General features: G+C 38.2%; 1 protein-coding gene and 1 non-coding gene across 4 annotated transcripts in view; both read left to right on the top strand.

Moving 5' to 3' along the window:
• RC3H2 (ring finger and CCCH-type domains 2) overlaps positions 1-24577 on the top strand; it is a 53053-nt gene that overhangs the window by 22434 nt on the left and 6042 nt on the right. For 2 of the 3 annotated variants that reach the window (XM_066367218.1, XM_066367217.1), the window contains 16 exons: positions 3614-3789; positions 8708-8908; positions 9375-9507; positions 9616-9734; positions 11712-11824; positions 13329-13637; positions 15686-15900; positions 17135-17565; positions 18092-18262; positions 20324-20470; positions 20796-21009; positions 21581-21665; positions 21940-22021; positions 22665-22799; positions 23051-23158; positions 23254-23402. In XM_066367218.1, coding sequence (XP_066223315.1) covers positions 3614-3789; positions 8708-8908; positions 9375-9507; positions 9616-9734; positions 11712-11824; positions 13329-13637; positions 15686-15900; positions 17135-17565; positions 18092-18262; positions 20324-20470; positions 20796-21009; positions 21581-21665; positions 21940-22021; positions 22665-22799; positions 23051-23158; positions 23254-23402 — 2788 coding nt within the window. The remainder of the gene's footprint in view (positions 1-3613; positions 3790-8707; positions 8909-9374; positions 9508-9615; positions 9735-11711; positions 11825-13328; positions 13638-15685; positions 15901-17134; positions 17566-18091; positions 18263-20323; positions 20471-20795; positions 21010-21580; positions 21666-21939; positions 22022-22664; positions 22800-23050; positions 23159-23253; positions 23403-24577) is intronic. The other variant, XM_066367219.1, reaches the window with a different exon arrangement.
• LOC136396168 (small nucleolar RNA SNORD90) lies at positions 9191-9301 on the top strand. The gene has a single exon (XR_010749573.1). It is a non-coding gene; the product is annotated as a small nucleolar RNA SNORD90 (small nucleolar RNA).

Below are 24577 nucleotides of genomic sequence, written 5' to 3' on the forward strand. Positions count from 1 at the left end.
ATATATGCTACAGTGTGGATGAACATCAAAAATACTGTGTTTAGTGAAAGAAGCCAAACAAAAGATTACATGTTCTGTGATTCCATTTATATGAAGCATCCACAAAGGTAAAGCCATAGAACCACACATCCCATGTATTAGGCTCTAATGGCTGAACGCAGAGAGTATGGGGGAGTGACTGCTTAAATGGATACAGCATTCCTTTGAGGTCATGACAACATTGTGAATTGTGTACTTTAACAAGGTTACTTTCATGTTATGTGAATTTTACCTTAATTTTGAAAAAAACGTCCTTGGTTCTTGTTATAGATTTGCTACTAACTAGTTTTTAACCTTTGCCAGTCACTTAACTTCTCTGGGCCTCAATGCTTCACTTGAGGAAACAAAGGAGGTTGAGTTTTAATCTGGATTCTAGATGATCTCTCAGCTCTAAACTTCCATTGTTTTAATTGAGGACCAATGTATTTTTCACTTTTAATTTTGAAATAATTTCAAATTTATCGAAAAGTTGCAAGAATAACGCAAAGAATTCCTGTGTACTCTTTATCCACATTCACTAGTCTTAATTTGCTGTATTAATTGTTATATTATTTGTTCTTTCTCTTGTTTTGAACCATTTGAAAGTAGGTTGTATATTTCATGACCCTTTACCCATTAATCCTCACATGTGTTTCCTAGAAACAAGGATGCTGTCTTATATAACATTAATACATTCATCAATTTTAGCAAATTTAACCTTGATGCAATACTACAGTCTACAGTTTATATTCCAGTTTTGTCAATGATTCCAAAAATGTCTTTTATGGCATTTATTTTTTTCCAATTATTTTTTAAATGTTTTCCTGGCTGCAAAACAGCACAAATTAATACTTTCTTGAGGTATTGCACCCAGAGGCTAATATCACTTTAAAATTATATACAAAATAGTTCTGACAGGCAAAGTAAGTTTCATGCCTTAAAAAAAATAACTTATCCTAAGACTACTCTGTATCCTTTACATGTTATTTAATTGTCACAGTAGCTATGTGCTTTATAAATGAGGATTTTTTCACTTAAACATCATTTTCTAGCTGATTATTAAATACCTACAGAAGATATATATGTGTGTGTGTGTGTGTGTGTATATATATATATTGTGTGTGTGTGTGCTTTTTTGTGAGACAGAATGAGAGAGAGAGAGGAAGGGAGAGGGATGAGAAGCATCAACTCATAGTTGTGGCACTTTAGTTGTTCATTGATAGCTTCTTTTTTTTTTTTTTTTCATTTTTCTGAAGCTGGAAACAGGGAGAGACAGTCAGACAGACTCCCGCATGCGCCCGACCGGGATCCACCCGGCACGCCCACCAGGGGCGATGCTCTGCCCATCCTGGGCGTCGCCATATTGCTACCAGAGCCACTCTAGCGCCTGAGGCAGAGGCCACAGAGCCATCCCCAGCGCCCGGGCCATCTTTGCTCCAATGGAGCCTTGGCTGCGGGAGGGGAAGAGAGAGACAGAGAGGAAAGCGCGGCGGAGGGGTGGAGAAGCAAATGGGCGCTTCTCCTGTGTGCCTTGGCCGGGAATCGAACCCGGGTCCTCCGCACGCTAGGCCGACGCTCTACCGCTGAGCCAACCGGCCAGGGCATTGATTGCTTCTTATACATGCCTTGACTGGACGACTCCAGCTAAGCCAGGTAGCCTTTACTCAAGCCAGTGACCATGGGATCATGTTAATCCCATGCTTAAGCTGGTGACCCCTTACTGATACTGGTGAGCTTGCGCTTAAGGAGTTTCAAAACTGGGACCTCAGCATCCCAGGTCAACGCTCTATTCACTGTGCCACTATCTGTCAGGTTACAGAAGATATACAGTGTGTCCGTAAAGTCATGGTGCACTTTTGACCGGTCACAGGAAAGCAACAAAAGATGATAGAAATGTGAAATCTGCACAGTTTCATACCTATTCAGTGCAGTTCGATGTGGGCTCATGCACAGATTTTTTAGGGCTCCTTAGGGAGCTATCTCGTATAGCCTCTACAGACTCATCACTGACTGATAGCCTACCAGAATGGGGTTTCTCCACCAAACTTCCGGTTTCCTTCAACTGCTTATCCCATTGAGTAATGCTATTCCTATGTGCTGGCGCTTCGTTATAAACGCGCACTTTGGTCATGGATTCGAATTTAGCGAGCCACAGAACACACTGTGAACTTTCCTCTGTACCGTCCACATCTCGACTGGCATGGCTGTGGGCTGCTCCGCTGTATACACGGTGTTACATCATCATCTGCACATGCGCACATGCTGCCGCATCATCCTACAGAAACTGGGAGGGTTTTCCTTTTATTTGGTACAGATTTCACATTTCAATCGTCTTTTGTTGCTTTCCTGTGACCGGTCAAAAGTGCACCATGACTTTACGGACACACTTTACGGACACACACAACAGAACTTTTATTTTAAGTTCTGTTGATTTGGGTTCTGATTGATTGTTTAATAGGCAATATGTCGTCTTTTGTTTGACTGCAGTAGTCCTGGACACCTTATCTGTGGTTTCTTTCTGCAGTTTTGAGTACCTGCGGTCTAAAAATATTAACTGGAAAATTCCAGAAATAAACAATTTACAAGTTTTAAATTGCACTTTGTTTTGATAGCATGATGAAATCTCCTGTGATTGTAAATCATTCCTTTGTCCAGCATATCCACACTGTATACTCAGTCCGCCTATTAGTCACTTAGTAGCCTTCTTGGTTATTAAATAGACTGTTGAGGTGTCTCACTGCTTGCGTTCAGTTAACCCTTATAGTAGACTGACATTAAGTCACAATGCCTATGCCATTTACGTCATGTCATCATGTAGGCATTGTATCATCTTCTGTCTTCACAAGAAGGTTGAGTAAATAAGATATTTTGAGAAAGAGACCACATTCACAAAGATTTTATTACATATATTAAAATTGTTCTATTGTATTCTTAGTTATTGTTGTTAATCTCTTACTGTGCCTGATTTATAAATTATACTTTATTATGGGCATCTGTGTAGTACTGCAGGTTCTTGAATAATGTTTCGTTCAACATTGTTTTATTATAACATTGATGAGAGGCTGTAGGAACTTAGCTCTTATCTGTATCAGTTAGCCTATGGTAGAATTGGTTTTGTCATAGATGTTTTGCTTAAAGTTGTAAAACCTATTGACAACATTGAGTGAGGACTTACTGTGTAGGTGGACAAAAGTAGATTTATAGTTGTATTAGTAAAGTAAATAAATAATATACAAGAATAATCTCTGTGTTTTGTGTAGTCACAAAAAAAAGTAGATTTATAGTTGTATTAGTAAAGTAAATAAATAATATACAAGAATAATCTCTGTGTTTTGTGTAGTCACAACTCTGTATAGGGTTCAGTACTATCCACAGTTTCAGGCATCCACTGGGGGGTTCTTAGAACATATCTTTTGCGGATAAGGGCAGACTACAGTATTTTTTTAAAGTAAACTATATTTGTGTATGTGTGATACCCTCTTTTTGTGCTAATTAAATACAGACTGGAAATTGAACCCCTGTAAATTAATACCAGAGAAATCTGACAGACATGTTCTCCAGGGTCTCATCTACCATGAACCCATGTTTCTTGTAGCTATGCAGGAAGAGGCCTTGAAGCTGGTGTTGCTGGCATTAGAAGATGGTTCTGCTCTCTCAAGGAAAGTTCTGGTACTCTTTGTTGTGCAAAGACTAGAACCAAGATTTCCTCAGGCGTCAAAAACAAGTATTGGTCATGTTGTGCAGCTACTGTATCGAGCTTCTTGTTTTAAGGTAAGTAGTAAGCAATCATTTAAACCAGGGTCGGGAACCTATGGCTCGCAAGCTAGATGTGGCTCTTTTGATGGCTGCATCTGGCTCACAGACAAATTTTTAATAAAAAAAATAATGTTAAAAATATAAAACATTCTCATGTATTACAATCCATTCATTTTCTACCGCTCATGTTCATGGTTGTAGGTGGCTGGAGCCAATCACAGCTGTCCTCCGGGACAACACCAAATTTTTATTGGATAATGCTTAATGTTCTGGGTTGTTGTATGACTCTCACGGAATTACATTTTAAAATATGTGGCGTTCATGGCTCTGTCAGTCAAAAAGGTTCCCGACCCCTGATTTAAACCTTCCATGCCTGCATGTGAGACAGAGGCTTCCTGGAATGGGTGTTACCGGTTTGGAGACCCCACAAACACAGAATACTTACAAGAGTTGAAGGGAAATTGTTTTTTTCCTTTTGTGTTGATTGCACCAATAATATTATGTATTGGGAATAAGAACAGATGTGAAGGTTTCAATAACAACATACAACGTAAGGAAATAGTTTGGTAAACTTGACTCATGGGATAGTGAAAGTGAACTAAAGCCCAGTTCATTTATATTTGCCATCTTAAAAGGGAGTCGGGAACTATACTGAAAACTTCGTGAGTAGGTAATCATTTTAACTTCCCCATTATTTTTATCATTCTCTGTGTGATCAGATTAAAGCTCTGTGTGTGTGTGTGTGTGTGTGTGTGTGAGAGAGAGAGAGAGAGAGACAGCGACAGCGACAGCAAGAGAGGCACAGACAGGGACAGACAGGAAGGGAGAGAGATGAGAAGCATCAATTTTTCGTTGCCGCTCCTTAGTTGTTCATTGATTGCTTTCTCAAATGTACCTTGAAGGGGAGGTTGGGGCTACAACAGAGCGAGTGACCTCTTGCTAAAGTCAGCGACCTTGGTCTCAAACTGGTGAGCCTTGCTCAAACCAAATGAGCCCATGCTCAAAGCCTTGGGGTTTTGAACCTGGGTGCTCTGCATCCCAGTCTGATGCTCTATCCACTGCGCTACTGCCTGGTCAGGCCAGATTAAAGCTTTTAATCTGAAGATGGCCTATATGTTGTTTTAGAGACAACAAGAGAGTAAAAAGTTGAGGAGCTTAATCCATTCTGCATTTAGGTGTTGTTTTCCTTTGTTTTTTTTTTTTTGTTTTGTTTTGTTTGGTGGAAAAAGCAGGGAAGATTCCCAAGTTATTTAGAAATGTAGTTTCATCATGTAAATTAGGCTGTGGGTGATGCCACGTCCTGAGAGAAGTGGGAGGTAGGTGGATCCTTGAAGTGTCTGCATGGTACCAGAGTATATAGGGTTGCTGGCTGGGTCTTGAGAAAGGCCTGTAGGCTTTTATGAAACTGAAACATCTAAATTTGAAACCAAAGGTTATTTAGGTTATTTTGCTGGTTTTATATTCCTAAGAGTGAAAACAATACAGACAGAAAAAGGTGTTTTTGGCTATTTAGTTTGAGATAATAATTAATTGGTTATGGAAATATGTTCAAATGAGTTGTAGTGCTTGATTTTGTGTCCTTGGGGCAACAATTGAAATGAATCTCCAGTTTCTCAAACATTATGTTTTTAGCTAAGCAGCCAAATTACAGAGATTATTCATCATGCAGAAATGACTGACTAGGTTCTCACATTTTATATTACTTACTTAATGGGATTTTCGCATTTTCATAGGTATAGTGCTGATTTGTGGTTTTTGATTGCACATACATATCTACACCTACTCCTAATATCTGACATTTGAATAACACTAGTTTTGATATTTATTTCAGTTTTATGCTATTTTATCCTCACTGCCTTGTAGTTTAAAATTTTAAAGCAGTGTTTAAATAAATAAAAGGATATCATCATATTGACTTGACAAAAGTCCTGTCAGTTGGCATTTATTCTGGTAAACTCACTATTATCAAAGGTCTTTTCCTTTACTTTATTGGCTTAGAGACCTGAGTTTTGTTGGTGCATACTGTAGATTTTTTTCTGAGGAACAGCATCATCCTAACCAAGGTCATAGGCATATTATCAGTTTTCTTAATTTGTAATGGGAAGTGCAGCTCTTTTTATTGTTATTTCAGTTTTTGAGAAAATGCTACTCTTTTTTTGGGGGGGTTTGAGAGAAGATAGTGAGACAGATTCCTGCATGCACCCCAACTGGGATCCATCCTACAACCCCTGTTTTGGGCCAGTGCTCAAGTACTGAGCTATTTTTAGTGTCTGAGGCTGACATACTCAGACCTAGATTATTGTCAGAGCCCGGGCTGATGCTCAAGCCACTGACTGCAGGAGGCGAAGAGGGAGGGAAAGGGGAGAGTAAGGAGGAGAGAAACAGATGGTCACTTCTGTGTGCCCTGACCAGAAATCAAACCTGGGACAACCATATGCTAGGCAGACACTATCCACTGAGCCACTGGCTAAGGCTGAGAAGTCCAACTCTTAATTGACTTGAATTCTTATGTTGTAGATACTTTTCTGTGAAAGAGGATCAAATCTTTGCTTGCTTTTTAACATGGAATCAGAGCAAGGGGAATTAATGATTCTGTTTAATGCAGTGGTTCTCAACTGAAAGAACATGAAAATAACCTAGGGATTTTTTTTTTCCACCTTGGGATTTTTAAAAGTATGCATTCCTGGGACCCATCCCTAAATATTCTGATTTGGTGTATCTCATCTAGGACTTGAACATTATATATACTTTAATTTTTTTGGTCTTCAACAAAGATTCTGATTTGGTAGACCTGAAATTATAGTTTTCAAAACTTCACAGGTGATTTTGATGCATGTTAATAGAACTTTAATAGAACCCAGTTCTCTTAGCCACCTATGTCCATCTTTACTACTCATGTGGATAAAATCTTCTGTGCCCAGGAGGCACCCTGTACCATACACGGTGGTTAGAGGAGTGAGTGGTAACATCCTCTGCTTCTTTGGATTTCTTTCTCTCTCTCTTCATTTCTTTTTTCTTTTACAGAGAGAAGAAGTGAGAGAGAAAAAATAAACATCAATATGTTACTCCACTTATTTATGCATTCATTGATTGATTTTTACATGTACCCTGACCAGGGATCAAGCCTGCAACCTTGGTGTATCAGCATGACTCTAACCAATTGAGCAACCTGGCCAGGGCCTGGGGTTCTTTTTTTCTGCTTTTTAGGTTGATAATTCTTTCTGTTGTTTCCTCAGTGTTTCTTTAAGTAGGTTATAGTTTTTGTGACTTCTAACTTACACTCTCTTCTTTCTTAAATTATACCTAAGATCATGTTGATTAGAACTTTGGGTGTCCCAGACTTTTCTATACTATATTTTTATATTCCCAAAAGGAATTGTGAGCTGGTACTATTAATTCTCAGATGATAACTTGATTTTCCCATTTTCATATTCTTGGTAGCTTATTACTGTTGTCTCATATGCCAACAACAGCAATAGAAACAACCAGTGAAGTGTTTTGGGATGTTTTCATTGTACCATTGAGGAAATAATCATTTTAAATAGTTTGAATAATTTGTCCTATCTAATTTTCAGACCCTGGACTAGTCCTATGTATTCTGAATCCTAAGTTTCAAATTTCACTTTAGCCATAAGCAACTTTTAGTGATTTAGAAATAAGTGTGTATCATCTCTTGTGGAAATTACTTGGCTATGTACCTGCATAATTGAATGAGAGTTTCACTAGGATGTGTGATAATCTGTAACTTTGGAATTAATTTATTTTATCACTTAAGTGAAGTATAGATTAATGCTGTATAATGCATAAATACCTTAATGATCATTTCTGTGATGGCGGAAAATTTTTTTTTAAATTTTTTTAATTTATTTATTTTAGAGAGGAGAGAGAGAGAGAGAAAGAGAAAGGGGGGAGGAGCAGGAAGCATCAACTCCCATATGTGCCTTGACCAGACATGTGCAGGGTTTTGAACTGGCGACCTCAGCATTCCAGGTCAATGCTTTATCCACTGTGCCACCAAAGGTCAGGCGCAGAAAATTTTTTAATCATCATGTGGTGGTGCTAATTGGCTATACTGATCATGACACTCCTCTGCTTCAAACATTCTCAGTGCCTTCCCATTTTCTTTGGGATAGTACAGTATTCCAAATTTCTAACCACAGTGTACAAGGCCCTCTGTGACTGTGTTCTACCTACATATTAGCCTTTAATTCTTTGTGCTCAGCTCTTTTATTACTATTCCTTTTAGAATTTATTCCTCACCCTTTTGCTTGGGGAACTAATTCATTCTTTGAGACTCATCATGTAGCTCTCGTCTGGGGGAAGCCTTCTCAGGCACCCCTTCACTGCCCCACCAATCAGATTTAGTTTCCTTTTCTTATATTGCTATAGAGCAGCAATAGTCAACCTTCTTCATCTAACGGCACACACTAATTACTTAAATTCTGTGGTACACCAAAAATATATATTTTTTGCTGATCTACAAAAAAATAAGTATAATTTTGATTCCTTTATACCAGATGGCTGTTGTTGTGCTGGCTGTTGTCATTTTTTTAATTTGCCAATCTAAGGAGAAAGAAGTCAGTGCCCCTGATTATAGTCAGACATTGCATGTTTTAAAAAATTCTTGCACACTATTTGAAAATTGCTGCCATAGAGCGTTATGATAGCACCTATACTGTAATTTTATATCTCTTCCCTACCAGCTGCTGAGCTCTTTGGAGGAAGGCAGGACTGTGTATTAGGTTATATAAGTTCTGCTTTGTTCCAAAAAGAATTTGTGGTAAGGACATTTTCTTCTTTGTCCCATGTTTGTGTGATAGCTGGGATGTAGTAGGTTCCCCCAACCCCACACCCCCATAAAAGATTTGGTTGGGGGCAGGGGGAGATTTGACCAGTTCTAATGAGTTGGGTTTTTCTCATTTCTATTGATTAGGTTACCAAAAGGGATGAAGACTCTTCTCTGATGCAGCTAAAGGAAGAATTTCGGAGTTATGAGGCATTACGCAGAGAACATGATGCCCAAATAGTTCATATTGCTATGGAAGCAGGCCTCCGAATTTCACCTGAGCAGTGGTCCTCACTTCTGTATGGTGACTTGGCGCATAAATCACACATGCAGTCTATTATTGATAAGGTTTGTGAAATTGGAGATGCTGATTTATATCATTGTTGTTACAGTGGAAAGTACTGGCATATTCTGAAAGGACTAAAGAGGCAGCCAGTTGGAGATTCCTATGTTTTCATATATCAGTCTTATAAATTCTTTTTTTCTTGTTATTACTATTTTTTCAACTTTCAAAATAAACTAAGGGAGGCAATAGGGAAGTAAATTCAGGATATCAGCATAAAAGCAGCCTAGTTTACAAAATCTGTCATTTATGTATATTCTGACTCCAGAGAGCTAATACAGTTTATAAATAAAGGTTTCTGAGTGTCTAATGATGAATTTCTTAGGGCAGATTCTGAGGTGAAGATCTAATTCACCATTGATACTCTTACTATGAGATCTGAAGACACTTGAAAATCTGTTTAGCGGGTAGACTGTGAGAGGATTTGATTATAGAACCAGAGTAAAAACCATTCTGTCTCGTCTTTGTTAGCTGCAGTCTCCAGAATCATTTGCAAAGAGTGTCCAGGAATTGACAATTGTTTTGCAACGAACGGGTGACCCAGCTAACTTAAATAGACTGAGGCCTCATTTAGAGCTCCTTGCAAACATAGACCCCAATCCAGGTATGTGGGAAAATACTCAATTGCTTATACTTTTCATGATGACATGAAAGAATTTCTGCTAATCATTAATTTTCTCCTCCATCCCCTCTCCTTTGTGGATTATTTTAGATGCTGTTTCACCAACTTGGGAGCAGCTAGAAAATGCAATGGTGGCTGTGAAAACAGTGGTTCATGGCCTTGTGGACTTCATACAGAATTATAGTAGGAAAGGCCATGAGACACCTCAGGTAAGCACATTTGTTGTGCTTGTGCTGCTGTTTCTAACAGGCTCATCCTGAACACTTAACACAAGGTGTTTGGTTAATGGACTCTTTATGTGACCCACTCCCTCTGAAGTTTTTATTGTCTATTCTTTTGGGAGAAACTCAGGTTGTAGTGTACCTGATAAATAATAGCACAGCAACAGTTTGAAGAGTATCTTGAATATGAGTTCACTGCAGATGCCTTTGACCAAGTATAGATTATGGATTCCTTACAAACATTTTGTCTAATTCTTTTCTAATGTGGAGAAATTGTTTTTTTTTTTCATTGTCATCATACAATGGCTTTCTATTTGTGATTGTGTGGAATTTGAATTTTTAAAATATTTTCAGTGTACTTTAGAAGGAGTTATGTAAAGTGTAAATTCTTTATTCTAATGATAATTTTTATTAAGTTACTATATTCAGTATTTTACATAATTATTTCTAATTCTCACAGTGGCCTGCAAGATAATTGCTATTCCCAAGCTGAAGTTGAAAGAGGTTAGATAATTATAAAATAATTGATTACAATAATTGGTTAAAATAATTATATAAAAATATAAAATAAAGTCATGAGGGCAGTAAGTGACAGAGTGGGGGTCAATTCTACTCCAAAGTGATCTTTCCAATCCTCTGTCCTTATTCCATTAGAAGACATTATAATATTCAAATATTAATTGAGAGATAAATGTCTTATTTTTATTAAGGTCACAGAAATAACAATGACACTTGAGATTTTGATGTAAATCATAGCAGGTATAATTAGCTTTTTATATTTTGCCTCATTGTTTGTGTGAACTTAACTCCAAGCCTAAAAGAGCGTTGCACCCTCAAGTTTACAAGTAGGTATTTCTTAAATTTTACTTTTAGGGGAAATCATATTCTACATGTCCTGGGAAGACTTAAGTGATCAAACTTAACGTCCTTTAAATGCTTTTCTAAATTATTGGCTGATTTTGGTATCATATTTTTGGTTTCTTTTCTTCTCTCTTTTTTTTTTTTTTTCTAACCGGCGACCTCAGTATCCCAGGTCGATACTCTATTCACTGTGCTACCACTGGTCAGGCTGAATATCTTTATTTATTTATTTATTTTTTACAGAGACAGAGAGTGAGTCAGAGAGAGGGATAGACAGGGACAGACAGACAGGAACGGAGAGAGATGAGAAGCATCAATCATTCGTTTTTCATTGTGCACCACAACACCCTAATTATTCATTGATTGCTTTTCATATGTGCCTTGACCACGGGCCTTCAGCAGACCAAGCAACCCCTTGCTGGAGCCAGCGACCTTGGATCCAAGCTGGTGGGCCTTTGCTCAAACCAGATGAGCCCGCGCCCAAGCTGGCGACCTCGGGGTCTCGAACCTGGGTCCTCTGCATCCCAGTCCAACGCTCCATCCACTGCGCCACCACCTGGTCAGGCGTTAATCATATTTTTAACACAGCAATGAATTGATGAGAAAATATTTTATTTCCATGGGCATTGTGTTGTCCTACAAATAAAAAGATATAACATTTGAACTAGTTTCAGATTATCCTTGGAAGGAATGTCTAAAATGCCAACTCAGGGTTATGCCACATAACCATATAACTCTTAACAGGGTACAATGCAATGGTAATTATTTCAGCACAAGAATTACTTCTCTATGTGAAAAAGAATTAAAGGTGTAGCCTGACCTGTGGCGGTGCAGTGGATAAAGCATTGACCTGGAATGCAGAGGTCACTGTTTCTAAACCCCAGGCTTGCCTGCTCAAGGCACATACAAGAAGCAACTACTACAAGTTGATGCTTCCTGCCCCTCCCCATCTTTCTTTCTTTCTTTTCTCTCTAAAAATCAAATAAAATTTAAAAATCTTAAAAACAATAAAGAATTAAAGGTATAGTCATGAAATTCTGGTGTCCCAAGAGTGAATAACACCTGAAATCTTTACTTTTCTACACACTGATTTTCTTTTTGTAGCCCCAGCCAAATAGCAAATATAAGACTAGCATGTGCCGAGATCTGAGACAGCAAGGAGGGTGTCCACGAGGAACAAATTGTACTTTTGCCCACTCTCAGGAAGAGCTTGAAAAGTAAGTTATGAGAATTCTCTTTCATACGGGTTTAAATTTTGGTCATTATGAATGTGTTAAGGTACAATCTTGAAGTTTCTGATGAGTTTCCAAGATGAAATTAAGTACTTTGTTGCTTCTGGGAGCAAGAGTAACATAATAAGTGACTTAGAACCTTTTTCAGGGTTCATATTTTAGGCCATTGTATAGTTGAAATACATGTTTCTGCTAAGTACCTGTTTGGAATTAAAATACCCCTATGTGCAGTCTTATTTGCTCAGGTTCTATTGAAGCTAACAGCAAAGGCCCAGGTAAAATGGTAGAGCAGATACATTTTCTTTTTATGAGTTTTGGTCTTTTTAATATATTTTTTTCCTGTATCTTCCTTTTCTACTGTGGGTAATTTCTTTTTCTGTGTTCATTTACCATAACCATAAAATTAAATGGATATAAACTATATTATGTGTTGTCTAAATTTTTGTTGTTTTGTTTTTTAACTAAAACATACAACATTGAGATTTCACCAAAAAATTCATTCCATCGTTTCTAATGAACAACTGGCCTTTGTATCAACTCTTAAGGGACATCTCCCTTTTGTTTTTAGACACTTGAAACTCACTTTGATCTAATTTTCTATTCCCATACATCCACCTATTCTAACTTTCATTCTGCTCTCCCGCAGTGTCCCCTCGTCCAGCCATTAACACATGTCATGTTATAGGAACCATCTTTGTCGGCTTTTTTTCACCTGCTTGTCTTAGTCACTAAGTTCTGTTAGGTCAGCTTCCTATATATTACTCAACTCTTCTTCTTTCCACTCTTACAGTCCAAGCTGTCATTCCCTGTGTCTCCTGCCTAGTCTCCATACAGCTACTATTGCCCATCCCCACTCCCATTGCTTCCCACAAAGTGGAGAACTTTGCTGTAAGGCTCATTGTAGATAATGAGCAACTTAGCTGTCTTGTTATTACCTGGTGGATAAAGCTATAAAATCTAGCCTGTGATTTTAAGACCCTGTATCATTTAGTCTGTGCCTGCCTTTCTGGTATCATCTTATAAAGTAATCTGTTTATTTAAACCTGAGTTTTAGTTTTTTTCTTTCTTTAAAATTATATAATACATTAATAATTTGGTAACAACAGAGAATTTTTCAGCTCATGCATACTTTTCTCTTCATTCTACATTCCTAACTACATATACATTTTGTATAGTCTCTTTCATTTTTACATAGTGTACTTTATATTCCAGTCGGAGATCTCTTCCCACTCTCTCAAAAGGCTTCTTTCAATACATGTGTACTTTGTTTGCTGTATTATGTGCCTAGGTATATGTGTGTAGTTGAATAGCATATATATTTTCATGTGGCATTTACTATAGCAGAGTTTGATGTAGGCTGTATGATATTTAGTTTAAGAAACTTTTTCAGAGCAGTGCCTTCTTTTTAAATTTTTTCCCATTGCCTTTTTTTTTTTGCATGTAAGATTTAGTGAAATATTCACCGATACATTGATTGTTTTTAAAACAGGTATCGATTAAGGAACAAAAAGATCAATGCAACTGTAAGAACGTTTCCTCTTCTCAATAAAGTTGGTGTAAACAACACTGTCACAACCACAGCCGGAAATGTCATTTCTGTCATAGGAAGTACTGAAACAACGGGGAAAATTGTTCCAAGTACAAACGGAATTCCCAATGCAGAGAGCAGTGTTTCCCAGCTAATCCCACGTAATGCTGACAGTGCATTGAGAAATCTGGAGGCTGTGAAGAAAGTGGGGAAGGTTGGCACTAATGGTCAGAATGCTGCTGGGCCTTCTTCAGAGTCTGTAACTGAAAAGTAAGTATTAGGTAAAAATGCTTAATATGAGTTACTTAGACTTTTTAGAAATGCCTGAGTATTTTTATTTTTCTTGAGAAAAAGGAATTAATAGAATTTTTATGCAGAAAAAGCACTAAGTACCAAAAAATTTGAGTCTCATCCTGGTTATTCAACTGAATTGTGTTGTGACCTTGGAAAGTCACTTCAACTTGGTTTTGTGTCCCTCCATTTGTAAACCCAGAGTTTGTTTTCATTTTCATGAAATATCTTTCTCTAACCTTTTGCTTTCAGTTTGTGTCTTTCCATCTGATGTGTGTGTCTCTTGTAGGCAACATATATCAGGGTCTTGCTTTCTTAGCCAGATAGCCACCCTCTGTCTTTTTGTTGGAGCATTTAATCCATTTACATTTAAAGTAGTTGTTGATAGGTATGTAGTTATTGCCATTTTTATTTATATATTTTTTCTTCTTAAAGAAATCCCTTTAACATTTCTTGTAATACTGTTTTGGTGGTGGTGAACTTTTTTAGCTTTGCTTTGTCTGGGAAAAGTTTGACTTCTTAAAAAGCCATGATGAGATCCTGTGGAGCTGATTGCTTAGTGTCTCAACAAAGAAAATCTCTCATATTAAAAAATATATATAGTCTGACCAGGAGGTGGCGCAGTGGATAGAGCGTTGAACTGGGATGCGGAAGGACCCAGGTTCGAGACCCCAGGGTTGCCAGCTTGAGTGCGGGCTGATCTGGCTTGAGCAAAAAGTTCACTAGCATGAAACCAAGGTCGCTGGCTCGAGCAGGGGGTTACTCGGTCTGCTGAAGGCCCATGGTCATGGCACATATGAGAAAGCAATCAATGAACAACTACGGTGTCGCAACGAAAAACTGATGATTGATGCTTCTCATCTCTCTCCGTTCCTGTCTGTCCCTATCTGTCCCTCTCTCTGACTCTCTCTTTGTCCCTGTAAAAAAAAATTAAAATAGGCCCTGGCCGGTTGGCTCAGCGGTAGAGCGTCAGCCTGGCATGCAGGGGACCCGGGTTCGATTTCCGGCCAGGGCACATAGGAGAAGCGCCCAGTTGCTTCTCCACCCCCCCCCCCTTCCTCTCTGTCTCTCTCTTCCCCTCCCGCAGCCAAGGCTCCATTGGAGCAAAGATGGCCCGGGTGCTGGGGATGGCTCCTTGGCCTCTGTCCCAGGCGCTAGAGTAGCTCTGGTCACGGCAGAGCGACACCCCAGAGGGGCAGAGCATCGCCCCCTGGTGGGCAGAGCGTTGCCCCTGGTGGGCGTGCCGGGTGGATCCCGGTCGGGCGCATGCGGGAGTCTGTCTGTCTGTCTGTCTCTCCCCGTTTCCAGCTTCAGAAAAATACAAAAAAAAAAAAAAAATATATATATATATATATATATATATATATATATATATATATATATATATATAAAACAGTTTGTGTATTTTGCATTAATATAATGAGTAACTATTTCATTGGCATTTTGTTCATCCAACAGATATTTAATGTGTGGCAGGAACTATTTTATTTGTTTGACAAATATTTACTTAGTGCCTTCTGTGTGCCAAGAACTGTTCTAGGTCCTGGATATAGCAGTTAACAAAGTGGACAAAATGGCCATTTCTTGATGTGTTTATATTTCAGCTAACCTAACTCTTAATAGAACAACCCTTTCTTTACATGTCTATTGTCTTTGTCCCAAAGAATCCTACTGGTAGACTATATTGTTTCTGTTGAGAACTTACTGAAAAGGAATTTTAAAAAATTTCCGATAGGAAAAATTTTTGTTCAAAGAACAAGTGAAGAGGGATTTATGGGTCACATTAGTGCCTGGGATTTGTTTGTATTTATTTTTGCTCTTGTCAGAGATATGTTACTATAATGCTTAGACTTAGCAATGCAAGGTAACAATGAATTCACTGCCTTATTTGTCACTACGGAAATATCTAAAGTATGTTTCTCTTAGTTGTTTCACTATATATAATTTTATGAAGAATTTCTACTGAGGAAGTCTTAAGAGTGAGAGACTGATTTTATCATTTGCCCTTTGTTAAATTTTCTCTCCAGTAAAATTGGTTCTCCACCCAAGACTCCTGTAAGTAATGTAGCGGCTACCTCAGCTGGGCCTTCTAATGTTGGAACAGAACTGAATTCTGTGCCTCCAAAATCCAGCCCATTTATAACTAGAGTACCAGTATATCCTCAGCATTCTGAAAACATTCAGTATTTTCAAGATCCAAGGACTCAGATACCCTTTGAAGTACCACAGTACCCACAGACAGGTAGGTAATTTTAGATAACTCTAAGAAAAAAAAAACTAACATAAAGTTTGTTGCTCTTAGATAAGTAAGTGAATCATTTATGTCTCTCTAGAATATTTACATTTAAAAATAATCCTTTGGACTTCATGACCCCTAAGTTTTCTTCCCGCTCTAAGAATTTGTAATTCTACATACAAATAGTTTTAAAGTTCTCATTCTTGTGAATCAAATATAGGGTTTATGGATGAGCTTCAGGGATTTCACTAAATCCCCTGAAATGATATGCAAAATGTTTGGTTAATGTACTTAGGAGTAGTTTTGGAAAGACAGTGCATAACTTACATAGTTTTTGAAAGAGGTTTCAACCTCAGCATGGAACAAGGTTAAGTATCAGTGGTGTTGCTTTAATTACTTATTTCAAAACCTGTGGCAATAGATGCCTTAGAAGAGAATTTACCAACCATTTGTTAATAACTCTGTCATGTGTTTTTAGAGAGCAGTTTACATTGTCATTTAAAAAAGTTTTTTTCGGCCCTGGCCGGGTTGGCTCAGTGGTAGAGCGTTGGCCTGGCGTGCAGGAGTCCCAGGTTCAATTCCCGGCCAGGGCACACAGGAGAGGCACCCATCTGCTGCTCCACCCCTCCCCCTCTCCTTCCTCTCTGTTTCTCTCTTCCCCTCCCGCAGCCAAGGCTCCATTGGAGCAAAGTTTGCCTGGGCGCTGAGGATGGCTCTGTGGCCTCTGCCTCAGGCGCTAGAATGGCTCTGGATGCAACAGAGAGACGCCCCAGAGGGGCAGAGCATCGCTCCCTGGTGGGCATGCTGGGTGGATCCCAGTTGGGCGCATGCGGGAGTCTGACTGACTGCCTCCCTGTTTCCAGCTTCGGAAAAATGAAAAAAGTTTTTTTCTTTATTGACTTTAGAAAGAAAGGAAGGAAAAGGGAGAGATAGAGAGACAGGAATATCGATCTATTCCTGTATGTGCCCTGACTAGGGATCAAACCGGCAACCTCTGTGCTCAGGCTACTCAACTGAGCTCTCCAGCCAGGGCAGAGAGAGCAGTTTAACAAAGTAATGAATGTCAATGATTTTCATATATAGTGGTATCTTGAAAAGGATGTAGTTTCTTTCAAAAGCAGGGGTAACTAAGATCAAAGCTTATTTTATTTTTCCACATCAAAGACTGCTTTATACTTTAATCATAAAATGTTGAATTTTACTTAGATTACATTAAATATTTCTCTTTCCAATTTTCAAGGATACTACCCACCACCTCCGACGGTACCAGCTGGTGTGGCTCCCTGTGTTCCTCGCTTTGTGAGGTCCAATAATGTTCCAGAGTCCTCCCTCCCACCTGCTTCCATGCCATATGCTGATCATTATAGTACATTTTCCCCTCGAGATCGAATGAATTCTCCTTACCAACCTCCTCCTCCGCAGCCGTATGGACCAGTTCCCCCAGTACCTTCTGGAATGTATGCTCCTGTGTATGACAGCAGGCGCATCTGGCGTCCGCCTATGTACCAACGAGATGACATTATTAGAAGCAATTCTTTACCTCCAATGGATGTGATGCACTCGTCTGTCTACCAGACGTCTTTGAGAGAAAGATATAACTCCTTAGATGGGTATTATTCAGTGGCTTGTCAGCAGCCAAGTGAACCAAGGACATCTGTGCCTTTAGCAAGGGTAAGCAGGAAATAGGAATGCTGCTGTAGTGGAATGGTCCACCCAGGAATATATCCTGGCTCCTCTACTTACTATGTGACTTAGAGAAATTACTTGACTTCTCTGTCAGTTTTTTTTATTTGTTTGATGAAATAACACTTAACTTCATAAGGCTGTTGTGAGGATTAAATCAGGAAAAACATAGCTCTTAGAACTGGGCCTGATGCATATTAATGCTCAATAAATGTTGTTTGGATAAGAAGCTTATGAGAAGGTAAATAAACCTTTAGGAACAGGCTCGGTTTTCAGTATCCACACAGTCATACAAATGACTTTCCAAAACCCCAAAAGTGTGTGCCCAGATTTTACTTTTAATATACTTGACCTTTTCATTTACATGTATGAAGAATAGGCTAGGATGACTTCCCTATTATAATTTGTTTTTGGTCCCCAAAATTCAATATGTTATTTACATTATTTCCATAGCACATAAATTTGTTGACTGCCCCCTACATGATTAAGATTATTTCTTTTATCCCCCCCTTAGGAACCTTGTGGTCATTTGAAGACCAGTTGCGAGGAGCAGATAAGAAGAAAGCCAGAACAGTGGGCCCAGTACCACACTCAGAAAGCACCTCTTGTTTCTTCAACTCTCCCTGTGGCAACTCAGTCACCAACACCACCTTCTCCTCTGTTCAGTGTAGACTTTCGCACTGACGTAAGAAAGGTTTCAATCACTTAATGTTGCAGGGATAGGTCCCAACAGCTGACTTCAGAGCACTCATTTAAAGCAGGGTTAGCTGTGGTGGATATTTTGCAGTGGTTTGGTGTATAGCTGAATTTGATTCAATAAACGTTGAATGTTACCCTGTTTCTCCGAAAATAAGGCCTAGTGCATTTTTTTCAAGCTTAGAAATATAAGGCCTCCCCTGAAAATAAGACCTAGCACATCTTCAGAAGCAAAAATTAATATAAGACACTGTCTTATTTTCAGGGAAACGGTAGATTGTTTTACGTGGAAATAGAGTCACAAGAAATTCTTGATGGAATTCAGAGTTTGGCTGGTTATGCTGATGTTTGTGATGACATGACTACAGTATATTAATAAGTGTTGATTTTTTTGTTTAACAATAAATGTGAATTCTTGTTCATGGAAAAATAAAGACATCCCCTGAAAATAAGACCTAGCACATCTTTAGGAGCAAAAATTAATATAAGACACTTTTATTTTTGGGGAAACACGGTAGCACTATCGCTAGATGTTGTGAAATGCTGAAGACCATTAAGTCACAGTCCCTTTTCCACTAAGAATTCAAAGTCTTTTAGCAATATAGTTCTTAATTTTATGGTTTTTATGGATAATAAAATTTATATCTGCCATTTATTGAGCACCTACTTGTGCCAGGCACTGTACTAAGTAATTACATAATGTTAATTTTCACAAAAATGTTAGGGGGCAGGTGCTATCCATATTTCTACTCAGAGAAGTAATTTGCCCAAGTAATAAATTTAGCCTATAAGTAGCCGAGATTTGAATCTTGGTCTATCTGAGATATTCCCTACTTCACAAAAGGTACAGAAATGCCTACCGTATTATTCATGGTGCTTTACATCACTGTAAATTATTGTTTTTGTCATTAGAAAACAAGTTTTTGTACCAGGATCATTTCAGTATACCCTAGTGTTTTCAGAATTTTTATAGTTAGAGAACATCACTTAAAAAAAATTTTTTTTTGAGTCCTCTGGTTTATTCCCCATCCCTGGAGGTTCTAATATAACACTTGTTTCTTAATCTCTTCATGAGGAGACTTTTTAAAAGAAGTAAGAGAACAGTATAATTAATCGCATGTACCCTCACTTGGCTTCCACAATTACCAATTTAGTCTAATTTCATTTGTGCTCCTTTTCCTACTGGATTATTTTGACGTAATCCTAGACATCAAATATTTTCATCCATGAATATTTCAATAAGACATTGAATTTTTAAACTAGATCTAAATTTGTCTTATCAAACTTAGATTTCTTCAGACCAGGTAAACATCTTGTCCACAGAGTGATAGATTTGCCCCTTGCTTAATAGAAAACTGTTTACATTTTTTATACTATGCTTTAGGAAGTAAGTACTTCCCTGAGACTCAGATCTGCTATTAGTTAGTAATATGATTTGGGATAAATAATTTAACCTTTTTGTCCTTGAATTTTCAAATTATCTATATAATTAATAAACTAGATTTAGTGATTCTAACTTTAGTATTCTTGTTCTGTCGTCATCCTTTTAGTCTTTTTAAAAAATGTATCTACTTCCCCTTCTAGTTTCAGAGCCTTGTTTCAATTCTTTTTGTTCTTTATATTTAATACTGTATGGTGTATTAGTTAGGTTTCCTTATTTACACACATTATTCTTTTCTCAAAATTTTAAATTACTTTAGGCTATAGCTGTAATCCGTGTGTTTCTGTGTCTGTCCCTCACCCATTTTCTAGAGCACTTCATACTGTGTAAGAGGCATGCTATAAATATATTGATTGGTTTTAATACTATCAGTCAGGGCTTTCGTATGAGGACTTAAAAGACAAAGTAAAAAGAGAAGGTATTCTATTTTCTATAAGTAATTAATATAAACAGTAAAGGTACTATTAGTTACTTATGACAGTTTTTTATATTATCACTGAAGGTTTAATTGTTTACTACGAAGTCCTCTATAGTAACTTAATATTAGTTACAAATTTGTAAATTTAAGTTTTATACTATTGGCTATACCTTTTTCTTTTTTTAAATCAGCTCTCTGAGAGTGTGAGTGGGACAAAATTTGAAGAAGATCATCTTTCCCATTATTCTCCGTGGTCTTGTGGCACCATAGGCTCCTGTATAAATGCCATTGATTCAGAACCCAGAGATGTGATTGCTAATTCAAATGCTGTGTTAATGGTATGATTTGGGGGGCTGGGAGGATATTACGCATGTTGACTCTGGTTTTAGAATGATTGAATGCTTTCATCTTCATTGTTGCTATGTAACTTATCTGTAAGCAGCAGTTATAGTTAGATAAGTCTGAACTAAAATGAATTTAATGTTTAAATTATTGACCCCAGTTTGGTGGTTTAAAATAGATGTTGGATTATCATTGAAGGCTACAGCTAGTGTTAAATTTAGCAAAAAACTTAATTACATCTTTTGAAAGCATGTGCTTGTAGTCATATTAGCTGAAGTAATTGCCAATAGTTCTTTTAGTGATTTTCTTTGGTTTATGCAGGACCTAGATAGTGGAGATGTTAAGAGAAGAGTACATTTATTTGAAACTCAAAGGAGGACAAAAGAAGAAGACCCAATAATTCCTTTTAGCGATGGACCTATCATCTCAAAATGGGGTGCAATTTCCAGATCTTCCCGTACAGGTTACCATACCACAGATCCTGTCCAGGCCACTGCTTCCCAAGGAAGTGCAACTAAGCCCATCAGCGTATCAGGTAATCCATTTAACTAATATCTCACCTGATATGTTCTAGCACTTTTTTTGTTGTTGTTTTTCTGATACACACAGAGAGAAACAGAGAGAGGGACAGACAGGAAGGGAGAGAGATGAGAAGCATCAACTCTTCGTTGCAGCTCCTTAGTTGTTCATTGATTGCTTTCTCATATGTACCTTGACCAGGAGCTACAGCAGAACCAGTGACCCCTTGCTCAAGCCAGTGACCATGGGGTCATATCTGTGATTCCACGCTCATGCTAGAGACCCCGTGAGCTCATGCTCAAGCTGGTGACCTTGGGGTTTTGAACCTGGGTCCTCCGCATCCTAGTCTGACATTATATCCACTATGCCACCACCTGGTCAGGCAGCACTGTGTTTTTTAATCCTCACTTTGTAAGGTATAGAACATTTCCCTCCATTTAACAACCACAGTAAACTCAGAATTAAATGGTTTAGCCAGGAGAACATGGCTAGTTGGATAAAATATGGATCTTTTTGAAAAGTATCTGTTCACATCTATATACTGATTTTTCACTTTATGGTCATTGTTTCTTTCTGTGTTTCTGTAGATTATGTCCCTTATGTCAATGCTGTTGATTCAAGGTGGAGTTCTTACGGTAATGAGTCCACATCATCAGCACACTATATTGAACGGTAAATTTACTCTGAATTCTTTAGAATTGTCTATTCTCAGACTTGTATGTATTCTCAGAGTACAGAGTCTATTTGCAGTTATTCATAAAATGTTCTTTGTTAGTTTTAGCTATATAAAAAGTTTTTGAAAAAAATTGTACTTTTTCATTTGGAATGATGATTAAAACTGTCAGAATTGACCTGTTACATAAAACATATATAGTATATAGTCATTACTGCTTTAGTTGCTTCACTTATTTCACTTTTATTACAATAAATATGTTTCTCTTTAAAGGGACAGATTCATTGTTACTGACTTATCTGGTCATAGAAAGCATTCCAGTACTGGAGACCTTTTAAGCATTGAACTTCAGCAGGTAAGCTTGGTGTCACTCAGCTTTGACTAATTAAAAAATACAATGTTGGCCCTGGCCAGTTGGCTCAGTGGTAGTGCATCGACCCAGCATATGGAAGTCCTGGGTTCAATTCTTGGTCATGACACACAGGAGAAGTGACCATCTGGTTCTCCACCCCTTCCCCCTTTTTCTCTTTCTCTGTCTCTTTCTCTTCCCCTCCCACAGCCATGGCTCGAATGGTTTGAGCAAAGCTGGCCCTGTGCACTGAGGATGGCTTCATGGTTTCATCTTAGGAGCTAAAAATAGCTTGGTTGCAAGCATTGGCCCTGGACGGGGGTCACTGGGTAGATCCTGGTTGGACATATGCAGGAATCTGTCTCCCCTCCCTCACTTAAATTAAAAAAAATATATACAATGTTAGCCCTGGCCAGATAGCTCAGTTGGTTAGAGCATCATCCTGATATACCAATGTTGTGGGTTCGATCCTTGGTCAGGGCAAATACAAGAAGCAACCAATGAATGCATATGTAAGTGGAACAATAAATCGACATTTGTCTCTTTCTTTCCCCCTCCCTTTCTCTCTAAAACAAATCAATAAATAATAATTTTTAAATAAAAAACAGATTGGTGGTTAGAAGCCATCTTTACTTTTTTTCTCCTATAGGCCAAGAGTAACTCATTGCTTCTTCAGAGGGAGGCCAATGCTCTAGCTATGCAACAGAAGTGGAATTCCCTGGATGAAGGCCGTCACCTTACTTTAAATCTCCTAAGCAAGGAAATTGAATTAAGAAATGGAGAGGTAAGCTCTTATCAGCTTCATGCTTAATATATTTGTTGTTTGCTGTTGTTGCATATAGGTTTATGTCATTAGTGCGTTTTAATGTGCCTTTTCCTGCTAGATAGTTGCTTTTAAAACTTACAGTAGCAGTAAAATTGTGGTCTCAGATTTCTTAGATAATTTTTTAGATCAGTCATTAGGATCCCCACTTTAATTTTAAAGGGAAGCCACAGTTTTCAGTTATAAAATCAGTGTTGTTTTTTTAATTACAGAGTGATTATACAGAAGATGCAACCGATACTAAGCCTGATAGGGACATTGAGTTAGAGCTTTCTGCACTTGACACTGATGAACCTGATGGACAGGGTGAACAAATTGAAGTAAGTGCCACAGATGGGGGTGTAGGAGGCTTCATTCCATTGGTAAATAAAGTACAATACTTTCACACTGAAGGGTTCATGTTGTATTTCCTTAGGAGATCCTGGACATGAAGCTTGGTATCAGTTCTCAAAATGATCAGTTGCTGAATGGAACAGCAGTGGAAAATGGGCATCCAGTCCAACAGCACCAAAAGGAGCCGCTGGAGCAGAGGAGACAGAGTTTAGGTGAAGACCATGTGATGCTGTGAGTGTTAGACAGAAAATTCACAACTGTCAATATTTAAAGTGAAATAGATGCAGTGTTAAATTCATTTGTGGCTCTTCTTTATCCTATGAGGGAAAGACCTTATAATGGGCAGTGATTTGGTCAGTCTGGATTTTTACGAGAAGAGTTAAATTTGAACTAACAAAGTATCCATTGTGGTTAGTAGCTTGAAACTTGCTTTTTCTTGGGATAAAAATTAGTCTTTGTGCTCCAGCATCAGGTGATACTCCTCAATCCAGTAACCAGAGTTATAGACTACAAAAGGGAGAATTAAAAGCTACATGAGCCTGAACTGTGGTGGCACAGTGGATAAAGTGTCAACCTGGAACACTGAGGTCACCAGTTCAAAACCCAGGGCTTGCCTGGTCAAGGCACATACAAGAGAAGCAACGACTATGAGTTGCTATTTTCTGCTCTTCTGCCCCTTTTTCTCTCTTTCTCTCTCTTCTCTCTAAAATCAATAACCCTAAGCCGGTTGGCTCTGGAAGAGTTCCAGGTTCAATTTCCGGTCAGGGCTCATAAGAGAAGCGACCATCTGCTTCTCCACCCCTCCTTCCCTCTTCTCTTTCTCTCTTCCCCTCCCAGAGCCATGGCTTGATTGGTTCAAGCACATTGGCGCTTGGTGCTGAGGGTGGCTCTGTGGAGCCTCTACCTCAGGTGCCAAAAATAGCTCAGTTGCAGGCATGACCCCAGATGGACAAAGCATCAGCCCCAGAGGGGTTGCCAGGTGGATCCCAGTTGGGGCACATGCGGGAGTCTGTATCTCCTCTCCTCTCGCTTGGAAAAGAAGAAAGTAAACAAATAAAATAAAATCAATAAATAAAATCTTTTAAAAAAACCTTACATAAAGGGTTTTCCCTTTTAAAAATCTTAAGTTTTTAAGATTTTCTTGGCTTTAATAGTGCCATTTTGTATAATTACTGCCAAAAATATGGGCTGATCTTGAACTTGGTAGTTTGTTGGCCTGAAATTAGCCAGTATTTAATTTTTTTTTCCTTTTCATTTTTGGAAAATAGAGCTTTTTTAGTAATCTCTGATACTTTTTAGATAAAGACATGCCTTTGTTAGAGAGCTCTTAAAGTTTGGTACAACATTTTACATATGTTTTTAAGTTTTCACTTAAAACTAATTTGTTTCAATGTCATTTATTTTTT

This window comes from Saccopteryx leptura, chromosome 2 (assembly GCF_036850995.1).
Source record: "Saccopteryx leptura isolate mSacLep1 chromosome 2, mSacLep1_pri_phased_curated, whole genome shotgun sequence".
In the NCBI taxonomy this organism is placed as follows: domain Eukaryota; kingdom Metazoa; phylum Chordata; class Mammalia; order Chiroptera; family Emballonuridae; genus Saccopteryx; species Saccopteryx leptura.